The following is a 27071-nucleotide window of genomic DNA, read 5'->3' as shown; positions in this document are numbered from 1 at the left end:
CGTTAAAGTAATCTTATTGGTCTAGTCTTTCCAAAGTTTAAAGCTCCTACGTGGCGAAATGTTTAAGTGATTTTATTAGCTGTCAACTTATTCTAATAGCATCAGTTTTTGTCTGTAGTGAAATGAGACATATGCCCCCAGATTATGGGCCTTTTTTAACAGCTGACATTCAAAACAAGCAAGCAAAGGATCTAGAAATGGATCTGGGCAAACCTGTTTCCTAGAAATTCCATTTATATAGCACATTTCCCCAATTACGTTGTGGTGGCAAACGTAGTTGCTGACTGGATTATGTTCAGAGGCAATGTGTTTTTGAGTGAATGAAGCGCTACATTCATGTACCACTAATTTCCAGGAGACAGCGTTGACCTGGGGGTGTATAGATGTGGATTGCTACTACTCAAGAAAACATTTTTCAAATCCTTTAATAATATCTTGTCATAATGGGAGAACCTCAACAGCTACTGTTTTCCTTCCACAGTGTTTGTTTGTTCTGCCTGTGTCGGCGTAGGAAACTGAGGGAGTTGATCACTGATCTGGTTGAATCCGATTCAGTGTGCCAATCTGATTCAGTCACTAGATGGAGCCACATAGCCATCAGTGTGACTGTGAACCAACACTAACCAGTAAGTAGACCAGCTGCTGGTTTAATGGACCTGGATTTAGTCCTGAACCAAACATGTTGTCTTACTGGATATTTTGACCCAGCAACATAGTGTGTATTATATGCACACTGGGTCTGTAGTCACTAGTTAACACACAACTACGTGCCTTCCTGGAGGAAAATAATGGCCTTCAGTTATAGTAGTCAGGTATTAGACTTTGTCATAGCACAATAACTGCTGCTGTGTTGTGTGTTGACAACTGGCTTTATAAAAAACAACATTTTGCTGCACCTTTGTAGATCTGTCCCAGGCTTTTGATACTGTTGATCGTATTATTTTGTTAAAAGAGCTGCTTTTAATTGGTTTTGATGATTTTATTTGCAGCTGGATCTTTCTGGCAGAGTTCAGACTGTTGCCAATGGTTTCAAATCAAGTCCCTAAATTGTTGATAAAGGTGTCCCACAAGGATCAATATTAGGTCCCCCGTTATGAACTGCTTTTGATGTTCTCCCGAACACAGGCTTTACCGTTCTAATTACTGATGTTTTTAATAACATTTGTGACATTTGTTTTTACAAGTGAGTCTGTGGGCGATGACTGCTTTCTGTGATTCAGTTGACTTGAATGTATGGGATTTGTTTTTAGGTCTTAGGCATTGAGACTTCCTGAATAAATAAAGCTTAACTAACTGTTTGCTTATCTGGACCATATTAATAATTCTATATGACCACATTCGGAAATATAGTCAGACTTTTAGTTCAGTCCTCTGGAACATATTTGAAAAAACGAATGAAAAAGTGTCTGTAATGATGCAAGAAAAAATAAGAGAAACGCAAAACAGACCTAAATGAGATGAAACACTGCACTAATGGCTTTTCTGCGTTAAGCTAATGCAGTCACAAAGAAAGGGAGACTCAATTTCCATTTAATTTGCTGTATTCGTCCTAGCTGCTCCCACGGGTCCCCCCCATTAACACATATGGAAAGCTGTCATAATTTTATGAGCTCAGAAAACATTTTTGAAGTGATGAGATGTCAGCGGAGCAGGAGTTTATTAAACTGATTGGATTAAATCAGATTATTTTTTAAATGTGATGATTTGAATTTGGTTTGAATAACTTAATCCTATATTTATTTGAAGTTATGTTGTTTTCAGTATTTTCAAAGATGCTTTTGTGAATCTTTATCTTTAACATTAATGACTGCATTAAAAGAAACAAACAAACAAACTAAACAACTGAGACATTTTTTTCTGTTTGTTTTGCCACCTCTGGCAATTTTTCTTTGTTAATGTTCAGTGTACTTATCAAATATGCCAGTAAAAGCAACACAAACTGTTTTACACTCTTTTCACACTTGTCAAAGAAAATCCCGAGAAATGGGAATATGAAAGATCCTGTAAAACAGTTAGTTAATTTATGTGTGTGTGTTTAAAAGTGGCATTTTAACCCAGTTTGCAGAAAAATGGGAACTGTAAAGTTTGAACTGTTAATTAAAACTTCTGGATTACAACATTTAGGAAGATTGGTGGGTTTGGTGGGAGATGATCTGTCCAAGGTGCTGAAACAACGCCAGCTGACTTCTGCAGCTGTTTTTCTTTTACATGAGGTCATGTCTGTGGCTGGATTATGAGCTCTGTTGTCACTCTCTCTGCTGTTGTTAAACCTCAAAGGGATTTTTTTTTATGGCATCCCTCCGTGGATATTTTCCCTCACAATTCATGTACATAATAAAGATGAATAAAGCGAAATATAGATTAGTAGATTGAGACAGATTTCTTTGCAGTGTACCAATGAAAAATGTAATAGGGAAGTGTTGTGCAGACAATCAGGAGTTAGGCTGACATGTTCTTTTCTCAGTAATCTTCATATCTTATTGACGTGGTTTTACAGCATGTTTGACATGCTGACTAACGTAAAAAGAATGAAACATAGTTGTTTTATCTGGGACATTATCTTGGATTTAATTTGGGTGATGAAGATAAAATAAATTGAAGCATGTAAACTCTCAAACGGCATTATCATCCTCTGTATCTCTGAGTGACTCCACAGCAAGTCAGGAGGATGTTGGACAGACGCTGCTATGGTGATCAGATAAAGTGATTAAGTCACTGCAGGCCTGGCTTTTCTTGGATGCATTTCAGTGAAACGATTCACTAAACTGGCTCATAGTTGCTGGAAAAACACTGAATATAGTGGAGAGTTTTCAAAACCCTGATAAGGTAGCTAAGCAGCTATACTGCTCGACGAGAATAAATGTTAACAGCATTACATTTTCACTTCACGTATCTAAAATCAAGCTTTGTCTCTCTTGGTGAGCGATGTAACGGCAGTTGTAGTATAAGCCTCATTTCTGTGACTCAAGCAGCGCAAAAGCCAAACCCTGAAGGAAAATTAAATATATTTTGTATGAAACAAAACAAACATGGTCAGGAGGAACAGTGGGAAAAGCCCAGATGTTTATCAGATGCTGCAGAGCTGGAGACAGAAGCTGGGAAAATGTGCAGGTGTGCAGAACCTGATTAAACAGTTCCTGTTGATTCAGGTTCACTTTAGGTAAAACCTCCTTCCTGGAATAATTAATTTATGCAAAATTCTTCCAAATCAGCTCTAGGCATATTCCAAATATAGTGCTAAATAACCTGAAAGCATCTTTGTTTGTGTAGAAGCACACAGGCTCATGAAGTGCTATGATCTTATGTCCTCTACCGTTCCCATGTTCTGCACCTGAGAGCCTGCTGATCCTGATCTACCTGTCAATATTCCTACTGTACATGATACAAGAAATCCTTCTAACCTGTTCAGTAATGTTGGGTAAGGGCCTAATTTAGAAAGTTAAACATTTATAAGTAATGGATTGGATTTTTGGACATATTGGACTTAGGAGGTGTATAAAAATGTGGGTTTTATTTTTGTACACCTCACAACTACGGCTGTGAGGTGTGATGTTTACAATGGACAGTTTAGGTTGCAATTTTACTGTTTGCCTTTGTTGTTTCTTCCAAGTAAGTTTGGCCAACCTAGTGATTTGTTTAAAACCTGTATGATCTGTACGATACACCTTTTTTGATGACGTGAAGATGACAGAGCTAGAGCCAGGATGCTATTAGTCTAGTTTAGTATGAATACTGAAATCAGGGGGGAAACGGCTGGCCTAAAGTTCAGCTTGCTAAAGTTCAAACATTCGCCTACCACCTCTAAAGGTCATTAATGATCATGTTGCATCTCTTTGTTTAATCTGCTCAAAAACAGACGTGAAAAAATAAGTTGTGGAGGTACTGTACTCGCAGCACAGCACCCGTAGTCTTTATGCTAAGATAAGATAATCACCTTCTGGCTTTAGTGCCATACTTTTTAGACAGACATGAGAGTCATGAGAGTGGTACCAATCTTCTTGTCTAACTCTTAAATATTTCCCAAAATGTCAAACTATTCCGTTTAGATTTATGGATGCCGGCATTTCTGAAGAAAGCACAGAATCACCAAATTTAGCTTGTCAGTAAAATCATAAAAGTTTATCAACACCACCATTTGCTGCTAGCTTGTAGTATTGTGATTTTTTTCTTTTCATATAGTATTTTCACTTTTGCAGGCAAATAATCTTTATGAAGTTTTTTTTTTTCCTTTCTGGGCAACTTTGGGAGCTTTTTTTCTATGTCAACTATGTATGATATAGACTGCTGCCAAAGCCTCATCAACATATAATTGCAGTACTTTTAATATGTTCACTCTTGCTTGACAACAGCCCATGGCTTAAACTAAGATTAGCAGCACTGACACAATGTTAAAAGTCTGCATTGTTGTGAATGGGATGTTCTTATTATTTAAATGTACAAACTTTGTTAGAGAAACTTTTATGCAGATATTTAAAAAATAAAACCCATCTATATTCTGTGTTCTGGATTTAATCACCTCCTCCAGTCTGACTCCTGTCCTAAAAAAACAAACCAAAGAAAAAACAAGATAAAGTAGGCTCTGCATGAGACAGTCACAGGTCTGTTCTTTGTTAGTCTTGAACAATCAGTCCTTGGAACAGATGTAGCCGGTAGCTTCTATCTAGGAAAATGTGATTAAATCCTCCTGACTGCATATGTACATTTAGCGGTGTCCCAGTTTAAAACTTCAGTCCGTCTGCAACTTCCAAACTTAGACTTATCTCACCATGTTTTTGGTATCAGGGACTACCTACAGGATTCCCAGTAGGGGTGTAACGTTGAGTGTATTTGTCCCAAACCATTAGATACAGGAAGTTTGGTTCAGTGCACAATTTTCTTAAGTTCAGTACTCCCTGTGAAGCACGTGATTCACCTAATCCAATTAGATCAAGCACCTGTGGAATATAAATCCTAAAGTGCCAGTTTGACCTGGAAAGCTTTGACGGTGTGTCAGTTGTTGTCTATTAGCTTAACCACGCTAGTCAGGTTTGCTGTGCTCATATGGAATTTCCCATAAACCCTAGGCCATCGCGGGTTAAATGTCAGGCAGAAGCTAGTTCATACATCTCTGTAATAACAGTGGGACAGATAGGACTGAATGGTGTAGACAGTGGTGGTGAGTATTATAGATAAACCAAGTTGCGATGACGTAAGTTTTCGTGGGAGCTGTTACGGACAGAGTAGGCCAGAGACACCAAGATGAGACACAGGTAGTTTTATTTCACGCGAGGTAAACAGACAGTGAATAGATGGAACTGATACCGTCCTTTGGCTAGCCAAGGTGGAGATCCGAGGTAGTAGGTGCACACACACAGGAGACAGGAGACACACTGGACAGGAATCGGGAGCGCAGGAGACGGGAAGACACTTGTAGATGCGAGGTAGGAGTCTGAGACGTAGTGTTGGCAGGGTACAGAGACACTGACTGAGGGGGTTATATATAATGAAGTGCAGATGAATCTCAGGTGTGTGAGTAGTGACAGGGGTTTCTGATTAGTATTCTGGTGAGGGGGTGCGTTGTGTATGTGGGGTTGTGGAGCCTGGCGTGTCCGTGACAGGAGCAAAGAAATGAATTGTTGTTTCATTTTGTTAATTTCACAAAGGTTTCAATTTCTAACAGCAAGTTCTGTGGATGCCAATTTGTCCTAGAATGTGGACAGTAAACCACTTAAGTCCCAAAAGACAGATCAAAGAAATGCTTAATGAGAGATTGCATTGAGTTACAGAAGCCAGTGGAACTGAGCCCAGCTGGACATGAAGTCAGGATTACGGCTCTCTATAGCGAATGTTGTTAGAATTGTAAACTACAAATGGGAATTAGGAATAACTTTGCTGATTCGAATCGTTTCGTTCAGTGCACTTCAAACATTTGTAGTCACTGACTATGCAGTTCATTTATTTTCTAAGCTAAGCGATCACATCACTGTTCAAATGCACATCATGATATACATCAGTAATCAATGCATCATTGTTTATAACACTGTGACATTAGGGAGCTGTTCCCGACTCATTTCATTTCAGTAGTAAGTTTAATATCTTGCTGTTGCGAACAATTTCAGGTCAATATAAGCACTGTTAATAAGGTTAAAACCTCAGAATGCACCCATCTGCATCATGATCTTTTTTGCTTTTGTAGTCTTTTGTGGCCTCCACCAAAAGAGGAGGAACATGCTTAAGTAATAAACATTTGTCTTGTTTAAATGGTGTGCTTATAGCTGGCTAGCTAGCTACAGCTGCAAATCATCTGGATTCTGCTCAGAGTAGAACTTGGTGTTGTTTGGGGCTGCATAAGCAAACATAGTTACATGGCTCAGGTAGGCCTAACAGAGCTAGCAACAAATGGGAGCTTAGTATTTAGAACAGACATACATACACAGATACACACACACATACACACACACAGACAGACAGTGGAGGCGCACTATTCTGTAGTTGCCTTGTAGAGTAATTATTAAAAAAAAAACATTGCCACACCTAATCTGCAGTTTTGCAGAGTCATCCAATAACAATATTCACTGTGATGAGTGGCTGACTCACTCTTTGTAACCCATTTAATAACAATGTGCTCATGGTGACCTACTCTGTCTGTTATGCCCTGTGCCTGAACTGACTGAATTCTTTTCATTTCATTCATTATATTTTTTCCAGTGACTATGACGGCAGCACAAAAAACACTCTCCACTTTTTAGTCACAGGTTAGTTAATCCTGCCAGACACATGAGCCAGAGAAGTGACTGAATACATTTCACGTAAGAGGCACACATTAACTCCTACACGTCAGGGACTCCAGGGTTAATGTTTGATATAGACAGTGTGTATAAAGCAGCACTGCTAACCATTAAAGATATGTAGGCAAATGCATCCCTATTTAGCATGTTTTCTGCTGGCACGGGCACTTAAATAATAAAAAAAAACAAAAAAACTGAAGCAATGTAAAATTATACAGATACCTAGCTGGACTATGACACAAAAAATGTCTGTCAGGCTGTAGCCTATAATACTTGTTTAGAGATAATATCCTTGGACAGTTTAAGAAGGGACAAACATTGCAAATTTGCTCAGGCTGTAAATGCTACACATCACTTTTATTACAAAATTGGTGAAAGGGAAATTGGCTAGAAGGATTTGCACAAACAAAACAGCACAATTTTAAACCCCATAAATGTAAATATCTATTGTTTATATTCAACAGTTATATTCATTTTTTTCTAACGCTTATAATGTATTGGAGTAAAAAGCTTGTGCCAGTCTCACTGTCTCTTTCTAGTAAAGGAAACCGACCATTCAGCTTCAGTGGAAAGTCCACTTTCTATTTGACTTTACACTAGGGAGCTATTTGGGTTTTTATTCATGGAGATAAGGCCCTCTCAGCTGCTGCAGACAGGATGCAGTGCTGACAAGGACAGGCTTTTCAACAGAACAATATCAGATTAGTAATGTGTATCTAAATGCACTCCCTGTGTTTATTTCATATTTGCATGTTCTTCATTCTGTGAGAGCACGACGGTGGACTCTAAAATCAAGCACGACAGGGATGTATTATTATTGTAATATAGTGGATTTTTCTAGAAAGAAACAGCAGCATGAGCAAGTCTGGAATTGGGAGGACATTACTGAACATATATTTAGTTTGTAGCAGACAACTGCAGATAGTTTTAGTTCTAATGAAAACTAACTAACTCCCCTCGGGGATCAATAAAGTATTTCTGATTCTGATTTCTGATTCTGAAGAAAAATGCCCAACTATTCTTGTGAGGAGCTCGATCACAAGTAGACATCAAAGAAATGCAGGTAAAGCCGCACGCTCATAACTCTGATGCAATCTTTTTCTTTCTAGTTCTAGAAATCGGCATTTCGGCCCATTGCCTTCTTCAGTATTTTTGTTCTAAAAACATTTCTCAAGGTGCTTTCACACCTTTACTTGTTTGGTGCGGTTCAAACTAACTCTGGTGTGCTCACCATTTTGGTTTGGTTCACTTATCCTGGTCTGAAAATTGCTCTTCTGGTTCAGACTAAAGAACCGAACCAAATAAGGGTCTCAGCATACATTCCAAGCAAACCTGGAGCGGTTTCTTTGTGGTGAAGATACATGGTGGACCAACCACGTACTATGTGACAACAGAAATGTGATTTTAGCATGGATTGAAAAGCTAAACTACAATTAAATCATCCTAATGCTGTAAACTATCTCCTTCCTGATCCTCATAGAGAACCGTAGTCCTGATGTCACGGAGCAACATGGGATTCTGTGACCTGCTCAGGGGCCCCTGGACATGTGGACAGGAGGAGCAGGTGATCCAACCGCCAACCTTACAGTGGACAATAAGGCAGTTTCTCATTAAAAAGTGAGTGAAATGTAGCGATTGTACAGCAACTTTCCCCCCATAGAAATACAGTATAATTGCTTTTTGGCCTGTTTGTATTTTCGACTCTCGACTGGAAATGTTCACCTATTTCTATATAAACACCAGAGAAGATAAACACGTAACGTGTAGCGTAACTGGCTTTCAGTCCCTAGAATGAGCCCCCCCGCCCCCCCACCCCGTGGGTTCTTGTAGCGCTAATGATGCAGAATGAAGCTTGCCAATAAACTGGCCAATGAATGAGCTACCTGTCAGTCCAGATGACTTCATGTTCGTGAATGAGCGTGAGACGTACTAGAACTAACTTCTTTCTTTGGTCCGAACCAAGTAAACCAAACTACACATAAGAGACCTCAGAAAGTCAATTTAGAGGCAAAGGCAATTTAACTTGCTGTTTCTTTCTTATTTTCTTGTTGTTGTGAAATGCTGTGCAGCTACTCTAATGCCTTGATTAGTGCTGCTGACTGGCGGGGAGTCCCAGGTATTTTGTAAACGTTTACTTTAGTCATTCAGGTCACACGTCTGTCATGGCAGAGTTATGTGACTTAAGGTGTGAAACTACCAGGGAAGGAATTTCAAAATGAAAGCACTATTCAGCTACTTACCAATGCCGTTGTGCTTTCCCCAGGCGAAGAGGATCGCTTATCAAAAAATAATTAATCATCAATGACTATGATTTCCATTTTCATTTTGATCATGATGTCGGAATGTTAGCAAAACAAACTGGTTTACCTAGAACTCTATAAACTAGTATGACCTGTTGAACTTTGAAGATGCTAAGTAGTTAACTCAGATAGATTGCATTTTTCAGGATATATTTTCATTGAGCTTCAGCCGAAGGCAGTTTTCACACAAACTGAAAGTATCTATCGTATTTCACAAAGGCCCTAGTTTTGACAAATGACATTGATTGTGTTGCGATCATTTCACTCACTGCGATCACAGCCATCAAAAAACATGGAACAGAGCTACAGGTAAACGGAATCTGGGCAAGAGGTCTTATAGAAGAGGTCCAGGTGGACAGTTGGCCCAAAAAAGTGTGCACCACTGGCGCTGGAGACCATGGTTTGTGTCCTGTCTCCTACCTACTGTCAGTGCTGGCATGGGCAGATTATGAGACAACGGGCCCCTGAGCACAGAGTCCCGTGCACACCTCCAACATTGGAGCAAATCACCCAGACCCAGTTGGTCATTTTGCTTTTCTTTGTGGTTGTTTTGTTTCTTTGTGGTTGTTTTGTGTGTCTTTCAGTGAGATTTTGCAGGTGAAGCTCAGGGGCCCCCTGATTCCTCAGGCCCCTGGGCCTGTGCCCGGTAGGGCCGCACACGAGCTTTGGTTTATTTTAACCATCTAAGTCCTCAACAAAGAGGAGACTCTTTCCCTAACTTAGAGAAGGAGGAAAGAGCTGCTTCAACTGTTCCATGTCCAGGAAATTTGTTTGTTTTTGAATATCTGGATTTATAGTACATCTCATTTTCTGCTTCAGGGAGTGTATTTGCATGCTGATAATAAATAGTAACCTTCATCTGAATCTAAGCTTGTTTGAAATAACACAGTGGGCCATTCAGCCTCCTGGGTTGTGTGATTATGGTCTGGGTTCTTACCATTAACTCCATTATTGATTAAACAAATCTATAATCTAAATATATTTGCATGCCTATTTTTGGCATTTGCTGCCCTGTTTGGAAATGAATACACACACCTTCACCAACAAAGTTGTTGTGGTTGTCTTTCTGTCTGTCTTGGGTGTAAAGAGCAGCTTTTATAACCTTTCTGACACTTCTCAGTGACTGCTCTTCTGATACCCTCATGTCAATGCAGGTTTCTCCCTCCAACACCCCAAACTCCTCTTAATGTGCAAAGTTTTTGTCTAAGTCTTGTTGACTTAACTAAAGGCAGGGACACACATCATGACTGTTGAGCTGATTATTAATATGGTTTGACGTCACTTGTGTGCCGCCCGAGGGAGATGTACCGGTAAATAAACAGCTTTACCTGAACTTAGCTTCGTCTTACAAAGTTCACTCATCCCCAGTTCCCTCTGTGCAGTCTTACACGCCTCTCCATCCAGGATCTCACCCAAACTATGCGCTTTTATTCCCCCCTTTTCAGCACAAATGTCACTGCATAAAAACAGTGCAAGCTGCCAGCTGCCATCCATGTTGGTTTTGGTACAAGAGCATGTGACAATTGGCGTTCTCGGGGTATTTGTGGGGTCATCTACCGCCAGAACTCCAGTGTTTACTGACCAGTCAGTTCAGCGTGTTGTCTGGTGTATTAACTCCGTCATGCTTGGATTCTTTGAGCACTCCCTCAAAGAGAAGAGCCTTTCCTGCCCAATCTAACAGCTTAACCATTTTCCCACAACCAAAGGCTCAACTCCTAGAAGTAAGTGTCTCTGACTGAAATACCGTCTTGTTCATAATTGTCGTTTTACATTTTTAGCTCTCACCTTGTAGAGAGTAGTTGAGTAGTTTTCTCGGGCGCTGGTCAAATATGGGGGCGAGGAGTCAGCAAATCAAACATGACAGGCAGAACGTTTTCACTATCTGTGTTTATGTACAAAATCTGGGTTTCCCAAATCAGCTGCTAAACAACTTCATATTCATGTGACATTTTGTCAGGGGAAAAAAAAAATCAGCTACCACTGGAATGGGAGAATCTTGCCTATAGGTATGACTGTATATAATGTGATTTTCTTTCTGAAGGTCTTGTGATAGCCTCGTGACCTGGCTCTGTTTCCTGGACTAGTAATGGAAATCACAGCAGCTAGGTGGTGCTCAGGGGTGTTCCACTGTTCCAGAAAGCAGGTTCAACAAACTCTGAGCCTAACCCTGAACCCTGAGATGGGAAACAGAGTTTTTGGTTCAATCAACTCTTAGTATGTTCACTCTGAGTTAAGCGCATGCATGAGGACTATAGAAAGCCATCATCAGTAGAGCTCCGATACTACGATTCACCATGACGATTAAAAGGCAGTGCCTCCATTTTAATCCAGTGGATATTAAATTAATGCATGTACATGCGGACCGTGCACATTTAACTTTAAAAAAAGGAGCTCGAGTCAGAGTGGGGAAAAGTGTCAATAAGTTAACACACTAAAGTTTTCTTCATCATTTACCAGAAGTGGTGGAATCTGACTGTATTAGGCTGTAGCCTACTTTACATTTGAAATACATTGGTTCAGCTTTAATCCTGCGGGGACAAAACACAGGGGCCAGCAACTGAAGATGAATAATATAGTTGAAGGTTTAAAAAATATATGCTACAGATCAAAGACAGAGACATGATTGTAAGATCACAATCTGATCCAGTAATACTGTTTTTGGTGGTTTGCACTTGAAAAGGCGTCAAGGTTAAGGCAGTAAAATCTCCCTTAACCTTGACGCCTTTTAATTTTAGATATTTATTTTGGATCTCATCATTCAGTGGCTTTATTTCAGCTACTTCAACAAATGTAGTATATTTAAAACAGTCACTGAAATGCTGTTAGCCTATTAAAAAAAAATAAATAAATAAATAAATAAAAAAACAACTCACTTTCAAACCGCTGTAGCATGATCCTACTCACTCAGAAATATTAACATATAATCTCCATTAAAGGAAATATGTTCCATCACTGCAACCAGTCACATCATGAGTGAGAGAGATTCATTGATCCTACGTGTCTAAAGCTTCCTACTGATTTTTACAATTTAAACTGACATTACACATTATGTGCAGTAACTGTGCAGTGGAGCTGCTCTAACAAACTGACTGTCTTGTGTGCTCAGAGTCACAGCGTTATGAAAACAGAAGGACATGCAGAGGTTTTATTCTGAGTGACTTGATGCTGTTCAACATTTAAATGTGAGGGCCAAAACCGCTGTTCAAATAAATGACTGGCAGCGCATAAAATTGGTAACTTCAGACAGTCCTGAGTAACAAACTAAAATCCAACCAGGATTTAGATTCTAACAGTCAACCTCTGCTAATTAATGTGCTTCGTTACGCGCTTTGATATGGACTGAACGAATGAGGAAATGAAACAGTGTGTCTGGCTCTGTGAGAGGGAGGAGGTGCAGAGAAACTCAGGGTTTGTTGAAGAAAACCTGCCAGCGAGCAGGCTAGGGTCACAGAGTCACCATGGGAACTGACCCAGAGTTAAAGTTACTTCTCTTTCTGGAAAGAGAAACCCAGAATTTCCCTTCACTAAACCTTTCTGGAATAAATGAGTTCAGTAAGAAATCCCTCCATCCCCTGTGAACGTTACACCTTTGAGTATGATAACATTGTACTCAAAGTAATTGCTGACATTACAGAATGTGGTAAAACCGGTAAAAAATATAAACTGCAAAACACACAAGCGGTACAAGCTGTTAACGAGCACACCCGTTGCTGATAACTCCTCATTGCACGGGAAAAGTGAGCATGCGCAATGCAAGTATGATAGGTCCAAGCTGAAGCAGGAAGTTGGTCTGTAAACTGTGTACAGGAAGTTTTGTTCCTCTCTATTTTTCTCTTCCAAATAAATCTCTAATCTGGGGATTTGTTTCCAACCTCTACGATTGTCTTGCTGTTTGTTTTTTGCTCTGTTGGACATTTGAAATGATGACGCTGTGTTCCCAGATCTTAGCAATACTTGAGTACAGTATTATAAGACACCTCAATCAGGTGTTATTTTAATATAATTAAATATAATTATAAATACTGTAATAATAATAAATGTAATAATATAATTAGTAAAAACACTGTATGTAAGGCTCTTGGAGGTAGGCCCACCTGATTTTCTGTGCTTTCAGATGATTTCGGGCTACAGTAACAGTACTGTAACAGTCAAGCACCTTTCCAATAACGCAACTTCAATAAAGTGGTGAAATGAGCAGATACTGTATGAAATTTATACCGTATCTGTATCGTCAAACATTGTGAAAATGTGTTTTTTGTTGTTATTTTTACTTTAAACCTGCTTAAGAGAAACTTACAGAGGAAAGTCAGGGTTTAGCAGGCTATATTACTTGAAACTGTCTACTCCTGGTTTGGAAATATTTGGGATTATGATACTGACGCACGTAACTACCCACATTACTCAAGTGGAGTTTCCAGCCTTAACCTCTAGTTGTATTAGTTGGATCCGTTTGAATGTATTACAGGGTGTTACTGGAAAACGTTGACTAAACGTTTGCTTAGTCAACCTTCCCACTCTAATTAAAGGTAAAATGAAGCTTACTGACAAATATAACTGATAATTTGTATTTTTATTTCCTTGGACTGACTGGACAATGGGATATCTAGATGTCTAATACCATTTTGCCTTTCAGAATCACCAAAAAAATATAAAACAGTTAATCTATGAAAACAATGAATCAGTTTGAAATCCTGCAACATCAACCATTCAAAGGCATGACAGACATGACATGACATGACCCAGCCACTCAACAAACACAGAAACAAAACACGTCATACACATGTTGCAGTTTAATATAGCTTTAAATGAATTATTAACACTGTATTTAGTTCTGACATGGTACTGTTATGTAATTTTAATTACTTTGATGCAGTTTTTAATTGTAGCTTCTATAAATTCGTTTCTCGTGTTTTTAATCTTTGTTTTTAGTTTGAACGTTTTCTATGTTTTTATTCCATCTTGTTTGTCCCAGCATGAGACAGGATACAGCTTGGACAGGTCGCCAGTGTTACAGGGGATTTATTTTAAGTATTTGCTCTTTTTTAGACAGATCATTTTAAACCATGTTATCTTTATTATTTTTATATCTATATCCCATCTAGTAAAGTCCTTTGTCATACATGACATGTAGTTTTTAATGCGTTTTCTTTTTTTTTTTTTACACAAAAACAGACAACTAGACATAGCTATCTAGCTAGCTTAACCAGCTAGCTAAGTAGCTATAAAATATGACAGTTTGGATCATGGTTAGCATACAGGAGATGTGGATTTTGTTGCAGGAATTCTGTTTTATGGACAATTTCATTCTTTTTTTGTGTGTTGTTTGTATTTTGCCTTGGGTACCATTAACCTGATAATTAGACTAATTTGCCGTTTTGGTTTCACTTCTTTAGTCAGTCTGACATTGTGTTCATGTTTGGTGGTTACAGTTTGGGAAGGGTTATTTTGTCCTAAACAATCAGTAGAGAGTGACGTATCATTAACAGTAGACACAGAAGCTGTCGGAGCAGTTACCTTAACGTTTGCTAGTGCTATTTTTCTAGCTTTACAGGAAGATGATGTCCCCATTCATAATCTCACCTACAAAAATCTGACTGCCTTGGTTTTCCAACCAGGGAAACGGCCATCAATGAGAACAACACCCGACTTTACTAAATCTCTGCAGCGATTCAGAGGTGTGTAACCAGGCTAAGACAGTGAATAGTTGTTATGTTGCAGGAATTGTTTAAGAAGATTTTATGGACATTTTATTATACTTTTTTGTCACTCCACTGGCAGATTTCTTGTTTTCAAGTGTGTTCCTATTTTAGAAATCTTTTTAATCGTTTTATTCCATTTTAATGTTGTACTCATTTTTTGTTGCTGTACATCACTTCGACATCACACTGCCACCCTAGTTACTAATATTAGGCTAGATTTTCTTTATACTCAGATGAAGTCCCTGTTGCAGTCACAATGATTCTTGACCTTGAAGTCTTGAGACATTTCCTGAAGTCTGAGCCTTCCTTCCTTGAGGATTTGCTGGAAGGATTGAAGAGATGCATGACTCACCTGAACAGCAAGAATCCCTTAGTCATTGTGAAACCAGCCACAATCACCACTTAAGACGCTCTCTCGACTTGAAGATTCCTGGCTTGACAGCTTTCACAATTCAGTAGCAAATCTGGAGAAACAGGAAGTGTGCATGGTGTAATAATTCCCAGTTTACTACCCACATGTGGTTTGTGTAGAGCTACTGTATGCACAATAGCTATGATAGCTGTGATGTAGAAGTTGTAGGTGGATTTCCCAGCATTTCCTGGTACAAACAAGCAGAGTCCTTCTCAGGCTCTCTGTGGAAATACAAGCTATTGTGATTTCTGAAAATTTTTCTGGTGTAAGTCATGAGTTTCACAGAGAAAACCTCCAGCTCCTTCAGTTTCTCAAACATGGTTAAGCTAACTCATCTATCAGGGGAGTTGGTCCACAACTGCTTTCATCCTCCACATTTTCATTATGTTGTTCATCATTGCTGATGATACTATTACATACATACATATTTATCTGTTTATGTATTACAAAAATCTGCGTTTTTTTTGGCTGACGGACAGCCGTTTCTGACCTGTACACTCAGGTACATTTTATTGAAGATTTCAGAATATTGACAAGACTAATTGACTTCACTCAGCCTTGTTCATCCCACTCAGCCCTGGGTTAACCTCAAAATACCTTAAAAACGCCAGTCTCTGTGGTTGGATTTGGGTCAGAGATGAAACAGATAAATAAGTGAATACTGAAGAGGTGACACTTTTGACTCAAAGGTCAAAGGTCATTGTGACCTCAAAATAGGTTTTTAGTCATATTTAAGAATGACTTGGGCGAGACCAGATTTCACACATGTTAACTGGGATGACACAATGAGTAAGCAATAACTAGCACAGTAAGGGCTTTCCTCTATCTCAGCCATTCTGCCTTTCACTTCCTGCCTCGTTCTTGATTTCGAGCATCATCGGAATCACATAAGTGAGTCACCTGCAGCTCATAGAGAGGCTTCGCATCTAAAAATGCCAGGAGAAAACAAAAGCACCACATTTTGTGTAGCTATACTATAAGAATCCATCTTTACACGTGTACCTGTTTAGCCAATGCATCTATAAAAATCCTTCATTAATCAGTTCAACAATGCATATTCACTGGAAACATATCATCAATATAGTGTTAACTTCTATTTAGCCAAAAAATACCCTTTATAACGTGAGTATGGAACCATTTGCAATCTGCGTGTAACCAGTGCTTTCAAATCGTCCCAGGTCGCTATAAATGAGAATACATGCTACTGTTTTTAGGCATGTAAACACCTGAGCAGGTAAAGTGTAGGTAGGTGTAGTGTTAGCTTTTTCAATTCTTAATTTTCATGTCAATCGTATAAATCCATTTATTTTTACATTGTTTCTTATAAGGAAATGAAAACGGATAAGTCAAAACTAAACTTGTGCTTTATACTCAGTGTATTTGGATTTATGCCCATGTCGGGGATATAGATAGTAGAGATCAAATACTGGACCCTGGTTTTTGACCTACACAGTTAAAATACTGACAAGTATTTTCCTTCATTTTTATCAAGTGGAAAATCCTTTAAAATGCCATTGAGACCCCCATGGTGGAATGAAATAAGAAAACATACCAACAAACATCACAGCAACATCTCTCCCATAAGTTCACATTGGCTTCAGCCTTTGACCTTTAATCTTTAAGATATTTTTTTAAAGTGACAGGGCCTATAATGTGTTTACTTTGCTATTAAAAGATGACAGCATGTATTTTACAGTGTCAGATTTACGAGACAAGTATTAAGCAGCCCAAATAACCCTGTGTTTACTTTCTCGTTGTACTGTGGTCTTGGATATGTTTATGCTGAACATTCAGCCTTGAATGAAAAATCAGCTTCTGTTTTCTCTGGAAGTGACTTGTCCCCTCCCTTTTACTGTAACATTTTGTCCACTCTTTAATTTACCTTTGGCATGCCACGCTGGTAATATTCTGGGATCCCGCATCCCGCTGTGGCCAAATGTCAGACATCTCACACAGAGATAAACAAAACATTCATTTTGGACCCGTCAATTTTTTTTTAAAATGGCAGCCTGATAATAAGGAATTGCAATAGTCCAGCCTAGAAGTAACAAATGCATGGAGTAGTGAAAGAAGGCAGTCCTCGAAGAGTGTTTCATGTGGGAGTTAAAGGATAAATCCTGATCCAAGATAACTCAGAGGTTCCCTACGGTGCTGCTGGAGGCCAGGGCGATGTCATCTGGAGTAACTATGTCTTTAGATAACATGTCTCGGAGGTGTTTGGGGACAAGTACGATAACTTCAGTTTTGTCGGTTTAACATCAGAGAGTTGCAGGTCATCCAGGTGGTTATGTCCTTAAGGCACGCTTGAAGTTTAACTAACTGATTAGTTTCATCTGGCTTGATCGATAGATATAATTGTATAATACAATCAATATAAGATAATCAATGAGACTTTAGAGATTTAAGATAAACATTTTGACTTTAAATTCAGCTCAATTTAGGAGTTGATAAGACGTAAATTCTTCTTTACACTTAATGGCGAGGCGCATTAACAGGAGCATGTAAGGCCAGACTACAGCCTCCTCATTAATTTCATCACTGCTTTGACACAGATTCGAGGGGAGGGGGGTGACGCTCCAGCCAAATAAAGCAGCAAGCACACATTCCTGGAAGATTAGTACAGATCTTCCTCATTTTGATTGTTTCAAGATTCTAATTGCTAGAAATTTGTTTTAACTCATTTATTTGAGAAGATGTTAAAATGACATGATAGAATCTTAAGAAGAATTTCTAAAGCTGTCTCTGCCTCAGTAATAAAAGTTCTTTCTGCACCATATGGCCTTAAATGACCTTATTCCATAATAGTAGCTCTTTGAGGAAGTTGACCGACTGCAGCTGTTAAATGCCAGAGGAAGAAACATTTAAGCTGGGAGTCACTTAATGTCAGTGCAGGTTCACCCGCTTGTTTTTCTGTGGCTGCATTCAGGGAGGAACTGCAGTCATATCAGAGACAGACTAAACAGACTGACTCAAATGTGATATGATGATTAGTTTTTTAGTATTACGCAGTACAAATATCAATCATTCATTCATTCATTCATTTTTATGGGAAAGATTGTTGGGAGTTTGCTTGACCTCAGACATTTCATTGTGGTTTTCAGAGACATAACGGGCTTGGGTGGGTGGAAACCATTACTTATCTAATTACACACTCTCAAGACAAGCACTACACAATCACAGTGACTCAGGCAGTTTAATATAAATATCAGAAATATTTTACAGCTCAATTTGAAAGATACACCATGACCACGTTGATTAACTGCCAAATATGCTTTGTTTAAGCTGAACAAATAATATCATCTTCCTCAACAACATTTTTGCATTATATACAGATGTAAGTGTAATTTTTTTAAACTCTGCTTGACATCCCAAAAAGTCACCTAATTCCAGGCATTAGATATCCATTTTATTCCAGAAAAGCTTGGCATGAAGGCAAGGCAAGTTTCTCACGTTATATAATCTCTACAAACAGATATCTGCATATATATACAGAATCTGTAGGCAGGGGACGAGATTTTGGTATCGTAAACGTTCTGGTTTCTGTTTGTAGTCCGTTTGTAGTTCGAGTAGCGTTGACCAATCACGTTTGAGCAGGCTTTGGTTGCATGCGGTTCAGTAGTCCGTGTGGAGAGCACAAGAGGCGGAAAGCATTGGCCGAAATGCAATCTCGGAACCCGTCGCTATCGTGCGACCATGATTTAGCTTTTTATCAATTTGGGAACCCTAGACATTAGCTTCAGCGGAACATTGGCCGTTGCCCCCAGATGATAAATTGTCATCAGATGATAGACGATAGCTGATTTGTATGACATTGGATGTCATACAAAAAGGTCATTCAAAGTGCTTTACATAACGCATTAAAAAATGTAACAGGAAAGATTGCAAAAACATTGAAACACAAAGTATAAAACCATTATAAAAGCAATCAAAAAGATAAATTACACAAGTACAGGAGGATAATGATGAGTGCTTTACATTGAGTCAAAGGCAGTGGAGAACATAAAAGTTTTTCTCCTGGTTTTAAAGTTAAAGTGATTTATAGATGAACAGCAGTAATTTAACTTCTATTCAGTGCAACCCTGGAAACAGAAACCTGAGCATGGGTCAGATGTGCTCACTTTTCTTTGGCTTTGTACTTTAGAGCAGCACGCTGAATGAGCTGAAGTTGCATCTCTTATCGGGACGCGCCCCCCCCCCGAGGGAATTACGGCTCTTTGAAGGAAAGCAGATCTTATGGCTCTGTTCCTTTCCAATAGCCGGCTCCTTCAGCTCCCGAACGGCTTGTCATTTAGTACCACTTGTGCTGGTCACTGCCTAAGTTACATTCTTAGTTGTTGCAAGTAATAAATATTAACGATTCTTGATCTGCAATACATTGCAATGTTCTGTCATATTGATGGTTAAAAAGTGGGATATGTCAAGAATAACTATCGTAGTTGTACAACAAAAATAACACCCTACTAATGAAATAGGATGGTTAATATGTAATTAATTTAATTTAATTTGTGTAATTTGTCAAATGTGCAACAATCACAGATATGTTTGCTGCAGACGCTGGCATTGTTTTTGTAGCCTAGCATTGTACATATTTAAGAGGACCGCAAGGAGGTTGTACTGGTGGGTGGTGTTCGGCCGGTCTGGGCCAAAAATTCAGCTGGAAGATTACAGCAGTGAGCACAGAAAGGGTCAAATTTGGATGAAGGTCAGAATGAGAGTGTGAAAGAGGATTCGGGAAATAAAACAAATCTCCCACATTTGTATTCTTTTCTTAGGAACAAACTATTCAAAATAAATTTTGTTTATCTTATAAAATAAACAATGTATTGAAAATAATGCTGTTACCATGGCTACAGACAGCCGCAGGATTTAACTGCAGATAAACACTCAAAAGCATGTTTTGCTATGAAAAGCATTGCCAAAGGATTTCACTTCACAAACTTCATGCAGCGTTTGGTGATTGTTTATTTGGACCCCCCCCCCAGCTGTTACCATGGCAACAACTCCTCTTCCTGGGGTCACGGACAGATTATATAACAGTGGGCCTCAGAGGCACAGATGTGTAAAAGGGATTCTCCCTCCCACAGTCAGGGGCCAAAAACGCTGGGGTCGATTTTTTTCGTCCCCGTCCAGCCCTGATTTGACATCCAGTCACTGATTTGTTCCATGGATTTGCATAAAATCAAACCGGTCTAAGCTCGTACACCGGACCGGACCGACAAAACCAGAGACCGAGACCCCACCCTAATCTGTAATCACACATGAATCTAAGCTGCTCTTTTTTTAGGGAAGACTTGACAGTTTGCAGGTATTAGAGAAGGAGAATGGCCTTTGCCTTCCCATTCCCACATTAGCTCATTTAGGATTTGTTCCACGCTTCACAGTTAAACTAAAGTCTAGAGAAACCGCATCGGTCCTGATCCACTGCTTGCTTTTCTTGGCTGCCCTGCTCTATCACAGTGTTTATCTTTTATTGCAGTCAGGTTTTTTGATGCACCTGTGCACTTGTGATGTATTAGTTTTTTGTGCCCTCTTCTGTTCTGTTTCATCTCAGCTGTGTTTTTTTTTATGGTTGAAATGATAATAAACTTGAATTTTGAATCAGTGACTGAGCAAGAAGACCAACGATCCCCTGCTTTCTTAGATAGATGGTTATCTAAAATGTTTTCTACCTTTCAAAAGGAATTGTTTCTGGAACAGAAACTCCTGTTGTGCATTTTCAAAAAATATAGGGCCTTTTTTTTATTTCTTAAGCATGACTAATAAATAATGTCCAACAAACCTGACTTGATCTGATTTGTATCTGTATTTCTTTCTTGTCTTGTTATGTCCTAGTTGTTTCAGCTTAATGTTTCTTATGATAATTAATAAATATAAAATAAATAAATAAATAAAATATAATAATAATAATAAATAAAAACAATTACCATTGATTGCATTTGTGATCATTTTTATTTGAGTGTCATTCAAAGCAGCCACACATGCTGTTGCTTCACGTGCATACATCTATTCTTTATGTATAAAAATAATGAATGGCAAACACAAGAGCTCCACCACCCTGTCCCTCTTACAACACAACTTACCTCGCTCATATAAATAGCAAAATAAATTAAGATCTCAGCTCACATATTGATTCATTACACAAAATGAAACCACTGGCATTAGCAGGACTGGTGCCACATCAGTGTTTAACTGCAGATATAGGAAGAGGTAGATATACTGTAGGCCAACACTTTTTTTTTTTTCTCGAAAGGATAATACTGGTGTCAGTGGTGCAGGTTCTCTCTCTGTTTTCACTCCCAGAAATAAAATACCAGAATTTTTTGGAGACCCAGGTGCAACATACAGTAGTATCTTTGCGGCAAATTTGTACCTTTTTAAGAGTACAATTAGATACCAAAAGGTGCACATATGGTCTCATAAAGGTACATTAATCAGTACATACTGTATATGAGCAATGTACTCCGGAGAATAAAAACTACAAATCTTTTGAGAGTGAACAGACTTTTTTCTTTTCTTTTTTCTCGTTATTAGATTCGCATTATATTACGTTACATTATTCCTGTCAATCACCTGACCTGAAATGAAGTGTCCTCCAAAACATGTTGCATAGTTTATTATAACATTTATTACTTTTTTTTTTTTTTTTTTTTTTTTTTTTAATTTGGTTACACAGGACAGCTGGCCATTTCATGTTAGGTGACACAATCAGATCAGAATCAGAAATGCACTGAAAAAGGAGGAAATGATAATTAGATAGATTAGCTAGATGAAAGTAAATTAACTCTTATTCTCATTTAACTAATGCAAAAAGTACTAATTCCTGTAATAACAGTGCATTTCGAATAGTGCAGCAATTTTGGAACTTTTTTTCTACTCTGGCATTTAAACTACATTCACCTCGTTCCCCCCAAAACACAGCTCATTCAGATGAGAGTCGATTCTCTGCAGCTTCCTCTGTAGTCTCTCACCAGCACTGTTTGCTCTTGGCAGTATCTTTGGAAGCTGCCGAATCTGCTTTGCCGTGGCAGAAGCGACCCAAGTGTTGATCCTTACGTGAAGATCTGAGAGGTTAAGTCCTGAAGTTTCTTTCTGTTTTCTGTCACCTTCAGATGGGAGCCTTTGCACGACCCGACGCAGCCGCGTGATGGGCATTTTCTGGTGAACAAAGAAAGCTGGGAGGATTTCTTTGAGGTAGTCGGCTCCGTCTGCAAGAAATCAATCAGCAACTGATAAGGAAACATGAAAAAGCACTGGCCTGAGAGCAAACCAGTAACAAGGTTTTTTGGGGGGGGAGTTCTTCCTCATACGAATCGAGGGTCTCAGGACAGAGGGTGTGTGCTGTTCAGATTGTGAAGCCCCTTGAGGCAAATTTGTGATTTGTGATCTTGGGCTACATGAATAAAATTGACTACAGATTTAATAAAGGGCCGTCCCCATGTGGAAATAAAGTTATTCACAATTATTTGAGTACAATCTGCAGGCAGCTGACGTTCAATTCTTGGATGTCAGAGGATCTTTCAACACAGCCTTGCAAATGGGCCTTGTTTGTAACTGCATTAGCACAAGACGATAATGTAACTTGAATAAATCATAACAGTGATGGATCTTCAGCACGTTTCAACTCCAGCTGAAGCTAGTTAATTTTCACATCTGTATGGGAGATAATCTTTCCCTTGACCTTCTAAGTACCACTAAACATGACTTCCTGCATGAGTGTGTAAATTACATCCACTATTGGATGACAAAAACCTTTTTGAACTTGCAAATCAGAAGTATTGAAAACCACACTTCAGATTTCAGTCTGCAAACTTAAAGTCATGTTGCAGATACCACCCAGCTTCTCCCTCCTTCCCCCTTTTCTGTATGAACTTTCTAAACTGGTGATCTGACCTCTTGATCTGAGCCCTTCGCAGCTTGCGCACACGCTGTCGTGCCAGGTGGAGCCCTTCAGCACCAGCTCCAGCCCTGAAGCGTTGCAGTGTTTGTGCTCCGTGCAGTTCTGGTGAGCAGAGACAGTGTCGGAGTAGGTGCCTTTGGGACACATCTGGCACACTGTGTCCTCATCGGCTGTACCTGGAGAAGACATGTGCGTTTGTTTTACATAAAGGACAAGAACCGCATATGTTGTCCTGATTAATAACAAACACCACTTCTTACTTTGGTGGAAAAAAACATGTCCAATATTAATCATGCTTTGCAACCAAACCCTGCAGAGCTTTCCATCTAACTAATGAAATGCACTTTGGAAATAACATATGTGAGAAATGTACATTCTAATCAAACTGACCAAAACTAACAACAGAAAAGCAGCAACATAGTGCATATTTCTATCTGGAAAAGAGAAATGACCCAAAGCACAGCACTATTCCAGCCATGATTTGTGTGTCAGGTAACATTAACTGACTTGCCCACAGACACTGTCGCTATGGCAACAGTATTAGTTCAGCGGTTGGAGCTAAATGTGCCTGTGGAGTTTATAGGCTGATATGAATTAAATTCAGATGGTTAATTATAGTGAACTTAAAAGGACACGTGCAGATTTTGGTGTATATTAGGGACTGAGACAATTAAAAACATAATAGACTTGAAGTCTCAGTAAATAAACTTATTTAAAAGCAAGATTTTCAGCTACATTAAAAGGCGAGTCAGAAAGTAGTTTTTGGAATAATATTGCAAGCAGCAATTAAAGTTGCCACAGTATGCAGGGAACACATACTGCAGTATGACACGTCTCAGACGTGTCTAGAGGTGTTGTTCGGACTTGTCTAAATGGCATTTGAAGCTTAAAGAGGTTATTATAGCATCACCTGTGAGGTTTCAGTGCCATTCTGTTTCTCCAGTTTATGAGCCATCAGGAATGTTTATGTGTCAAATATTGGAAAAAATATATTTAAAAAAGCCCATGCTACACGCTCCCTGACACTGCGGTAATCTAATCCCGGATCTCCCCTATTTAAAAAGTTGTAAATGTTCTGAACCTGTTCTGATGGAGACCTCCAGCCCTCCCACCCGATCTGGACTCTTTACCCCGGGAGCAGCAGCCTACCTTTAGTCAGCACCCCTTGTCCGGACTGACACTCGCTGTGGCGGAGGCACATGTCGTACTTCTTCTCGTAGTAATATCCCTGTTTGCACTCGCACTGGCAGTCGCTGTCCGCGCTGCATGCCGTCTTCACCACCTGGTTCTGGCTGCACACCCCGCAGCGCAGGCACTTGCCGATGTAGTTCCACAGCTCCGTGAAGGAGCCCGCAGGACACGGCGCGCACTCGCTCTTTTGCGTATCCGTGCAGCGTGCGCGCAGGTAGGTCCCGGGGGGACACCGGTCGCAGACCACTGTCCTGCCGGTGTTCGGGTCCCTGTCCGTGAAGGTCGGGTGCGGCTCGGCGACGCCACCAACCAGAGTGGCGCGCAGTGACAGCAGCACTACCGGGAAGAGCGACAACAGCATCTGGAAGGAAGGAGGAGACCGGAAGGGATAGGATGGAATACGATGTTAAATTAGGAGCCACGGGGAATATTGAGAAATATAAGGAAATGCAGCGAAGTGAAACGAGGAAACATGATGCAGAAATACAGGAAACTATAAGGAACACAACCAGAGAATACAAAAACAAGCGGACTGGTGTCACGCGTGCAACAGGTTAGTCTACTCTTGAAAATGAACCCAAATTCTGACTTTCTGGTTGAAAGTCTCTAAAAATATCCACTAAGTAATAATAGAAAAGAAAGAGGCTAGCAGACACATGAATTATCAGTGAACGGAGATGCGGTCGGGTCTTGTCTCTCTGAATCACAGACCGGTCTGCAGCGAGCAGCCGTGCCCGCGCCTCCTGCTGCGCTCCCTCCCCACCTACCATAGTAACCGTCTGCTGGTGCAGGCTGCAGCAATCCGTCAGGAGGATGGAGCTCTCACGGCCTCCTCAGCTCTATTTATTAGTAGACTCTAACGCCCCTTCAAATCATAGCCATCACCCAGTGAAAACGCGTATTTAAGAGAGTTCGTGGGAATGCCGTGCTTCATCATGGTAATGGAATTTAGAAAGCGTCATCCTCTCTTCGCTCTATGCATAATTAAACTAATCTGGAACATGAGTTCCAGGACAGGATTCCCCATCTCCAGCCCTCTGGCAGTAATACTGTTTGTGATGTTATTATACGGATATGTGTCGCTCATTTCACCCAAATAAGGATTTATTTGAACATGGACCAAAATTGGTCCACTAATTAAACTTTATCCATCCGACTAAAGAGGAGATGGAAATTCATTTTAGTGTGTGTGATCTCAGGAGTTTCGTGTCAGGATCCTGCCCAAGATTTTTTGTAGAATTTTTAATTAGAATAATAATTGTATAGTAGAATAATAAAAAAAAAAAAATGAAATAAAACATCTTCTGATGATGGGGATGGAGAGACAGAATCAGAATCACAGCAGTAATAGAAGCATGAATGAATATCAATCAATCAATAAATACAACGGATCTGTTTAAGGTTTAAGTTGATGTGGAGTGAATGTAAAACATATTAAATGTAATATTTCTAAAACAAAAGTGAATTTGACTTGTACTGTGCAACAACGCTGTACAGTCACTGTACCAATGATGGACCTGTATAGAGATAACGTTAGCTGCCCGTATATTAACTGTATCTCATATTTCTTTGTCGAGTTTATTTCGATCCACTGAGAAGAAGAGTGCAACTCCTGGAGCGCGTCAGTATCAGGATTATCGTCCAGCAGATATTTGTGTTTGTTTGTGTATTTGTGTGTGGTTGCGGTAAATCACACTGCTGTCATACATTTCTCCTCTCAAAGCACCTTTCTGCTGCGAAATGAAAGGAAAAGAGGCACTGCCAAGTTGGATTTTTAAAGTTAGGTCATTTCCTGTATTTCTGTCGAATTTTGAGCATTAAACCCTGAAATTCTCGTAAAACCTGAAGTAGTACCCAGCCTGGGTGGTTTCCACAAAAGGGGGAATAATGTGATTTACAGTACTCTAAATGATGGCTATCTCGCCTTTCTAGCGCTTCACGCGGCATAACACAGGTGCTATCTGCTCATCAGTTTAAAGAAAATAACTAATCAATCACACACACAAGCAAGAAGCACTTTGACATGAGGGCGGCGGACGCCGGAATCGAACCGCCGATCTTTGGTGGACGACCCGCTCTATCACCAAGCCACAGCAATGATCCTCAGTAGTATCCACCTGTACTGATATTGTATCATCGCTGCATTACCTCTGTGATAAAAGTCATATTTTTAAAGTCATATTTGTGAAAATTAAAAGCAAATGTTATTGTATTTCTTTTATCTTACATACTGTTTTATCATAAACATCTATAATAATTTAATCATTTGAATTTGTAACTTGGTTTTGAAACGTCCTCTATAAATAATGAAGATGATGATGATGATGATGATGATGATGAGGTTAGTGGCAGCCAGGCATGAGGAATGGACAGAGTTAATCTGAGGTTGCCATGACAAAACTGAACCAAAGATACAATGTTTTATGATGCGCATTTCTTCACTTATGGGCTTTAGAGATGCGGGGGTGCTGCAGGGACGTCTGGGAGCCCATCACAGGACTGTACCCTTGGCCTTCTTTTTTTTAAGGACACATTAAAGTGTTGAGATATTTCCTCTTTGTAGCACAATGTTCATAAAGAGTCAGTTTTTGTATTTGTTTTTGCACACTGTGATAACACACACCTGCACTTTAACAAAGTCATGACACTGTCTGTAATTGTCCCGAAGCAGCCAGCAGCTGTGAAGAAGCGTTCACCTCCATCAGTGTCAGAGTCACTGATTATTAGTAATGACCGCATGCTGAGGTCTGTTTTATACAACACTGACTGAGGACATCTTGTGGACAAAAATAAAGTTGGGTCAAA

At 39.5% G+C, this 27071-nt stretch overlaps 1 protein-coding gene and 1 long non-coding RNA gene across 2 annotated transcripts in view; one reads left to right on the top strand and one right to left on the bottom strand.

The window, feature by feature from the left end:
- LOC122863956 overlaps positions 1-22788 on the top strand; it is a 27008-nt gene extending 4220 nt beyond the window's left edge. Inside the window, exons 3-4 of the long non-coding RNA XR_006375116.1 lie at positions 8248-8384; positions 22288-22788. This is a non-coding gene — a long non-coding RNA (uncharacterized LOC122863956). The remainder of the gene's footprint in view (positions 1-8247; positions 8385-22287) is intronic.
- LOC122863954 (tumor necrosis factor receptor superfamily member 6B-like) lies at positions 21809-27071 on the bottom strand. Its single transcript, XM_044170888.1, has 4 exons — positions 25034-27071; positions 24225-24627; positions 23069-23251; positions 21809-22383 (listed from the first exon to the last, which is right to left on the bottom strand). The coding sequence occupies exons 1-4, from the start codon at positions 25034-25036 to the stop codon at positions 22061-22063; spliced, it is 912 nt and encodes a 303-aa protein (XP_044026823.1). The 5' UTR covers positions 25037-27071; the 3' UTR covers positions 21809-22060.

Source organism: Siniperca chuatsi, linkage group LG17, assembly GCF_020085105.1.
Source record: "Siniperca chuatsi isolate FFG_IHB_CAS linkage group LG17, ASM2008510v1, whole genome shotgun sequence".
Lineage (NCBI taxonomy): Eukaryota > Metazoa > Chordata > Actinopteri > Centrarchiformes > Sinipercidae > Siniperca > Siniperca chuatsi.
The sequence above is the reverse complement of the archived record's forward strand: the minus strand, read 5'-3'. Positions and strand labels throughout refer to the sequence as shown.

Excerpts from the sequence above, each read along its gene's own strand:
- LOC122863954 (XM_044170888.1), bottom strand. Across the intron at positions 23,252-24,224 it reads ACAAGGGGTGCTGACTAAAG|GTACAGCCGATGAGGACACA; the intron begins GTAGGCTGCTGC and ends TGTCTTCTCCAG. Across the intron at positions 22,384-23,068 it reads CGAAGGGCTCAGATCAAGAG|ACGGAGCCGACTACCTCAAA; the intron begins GTCAGATCACCA and ends GATTTCTTGCAG.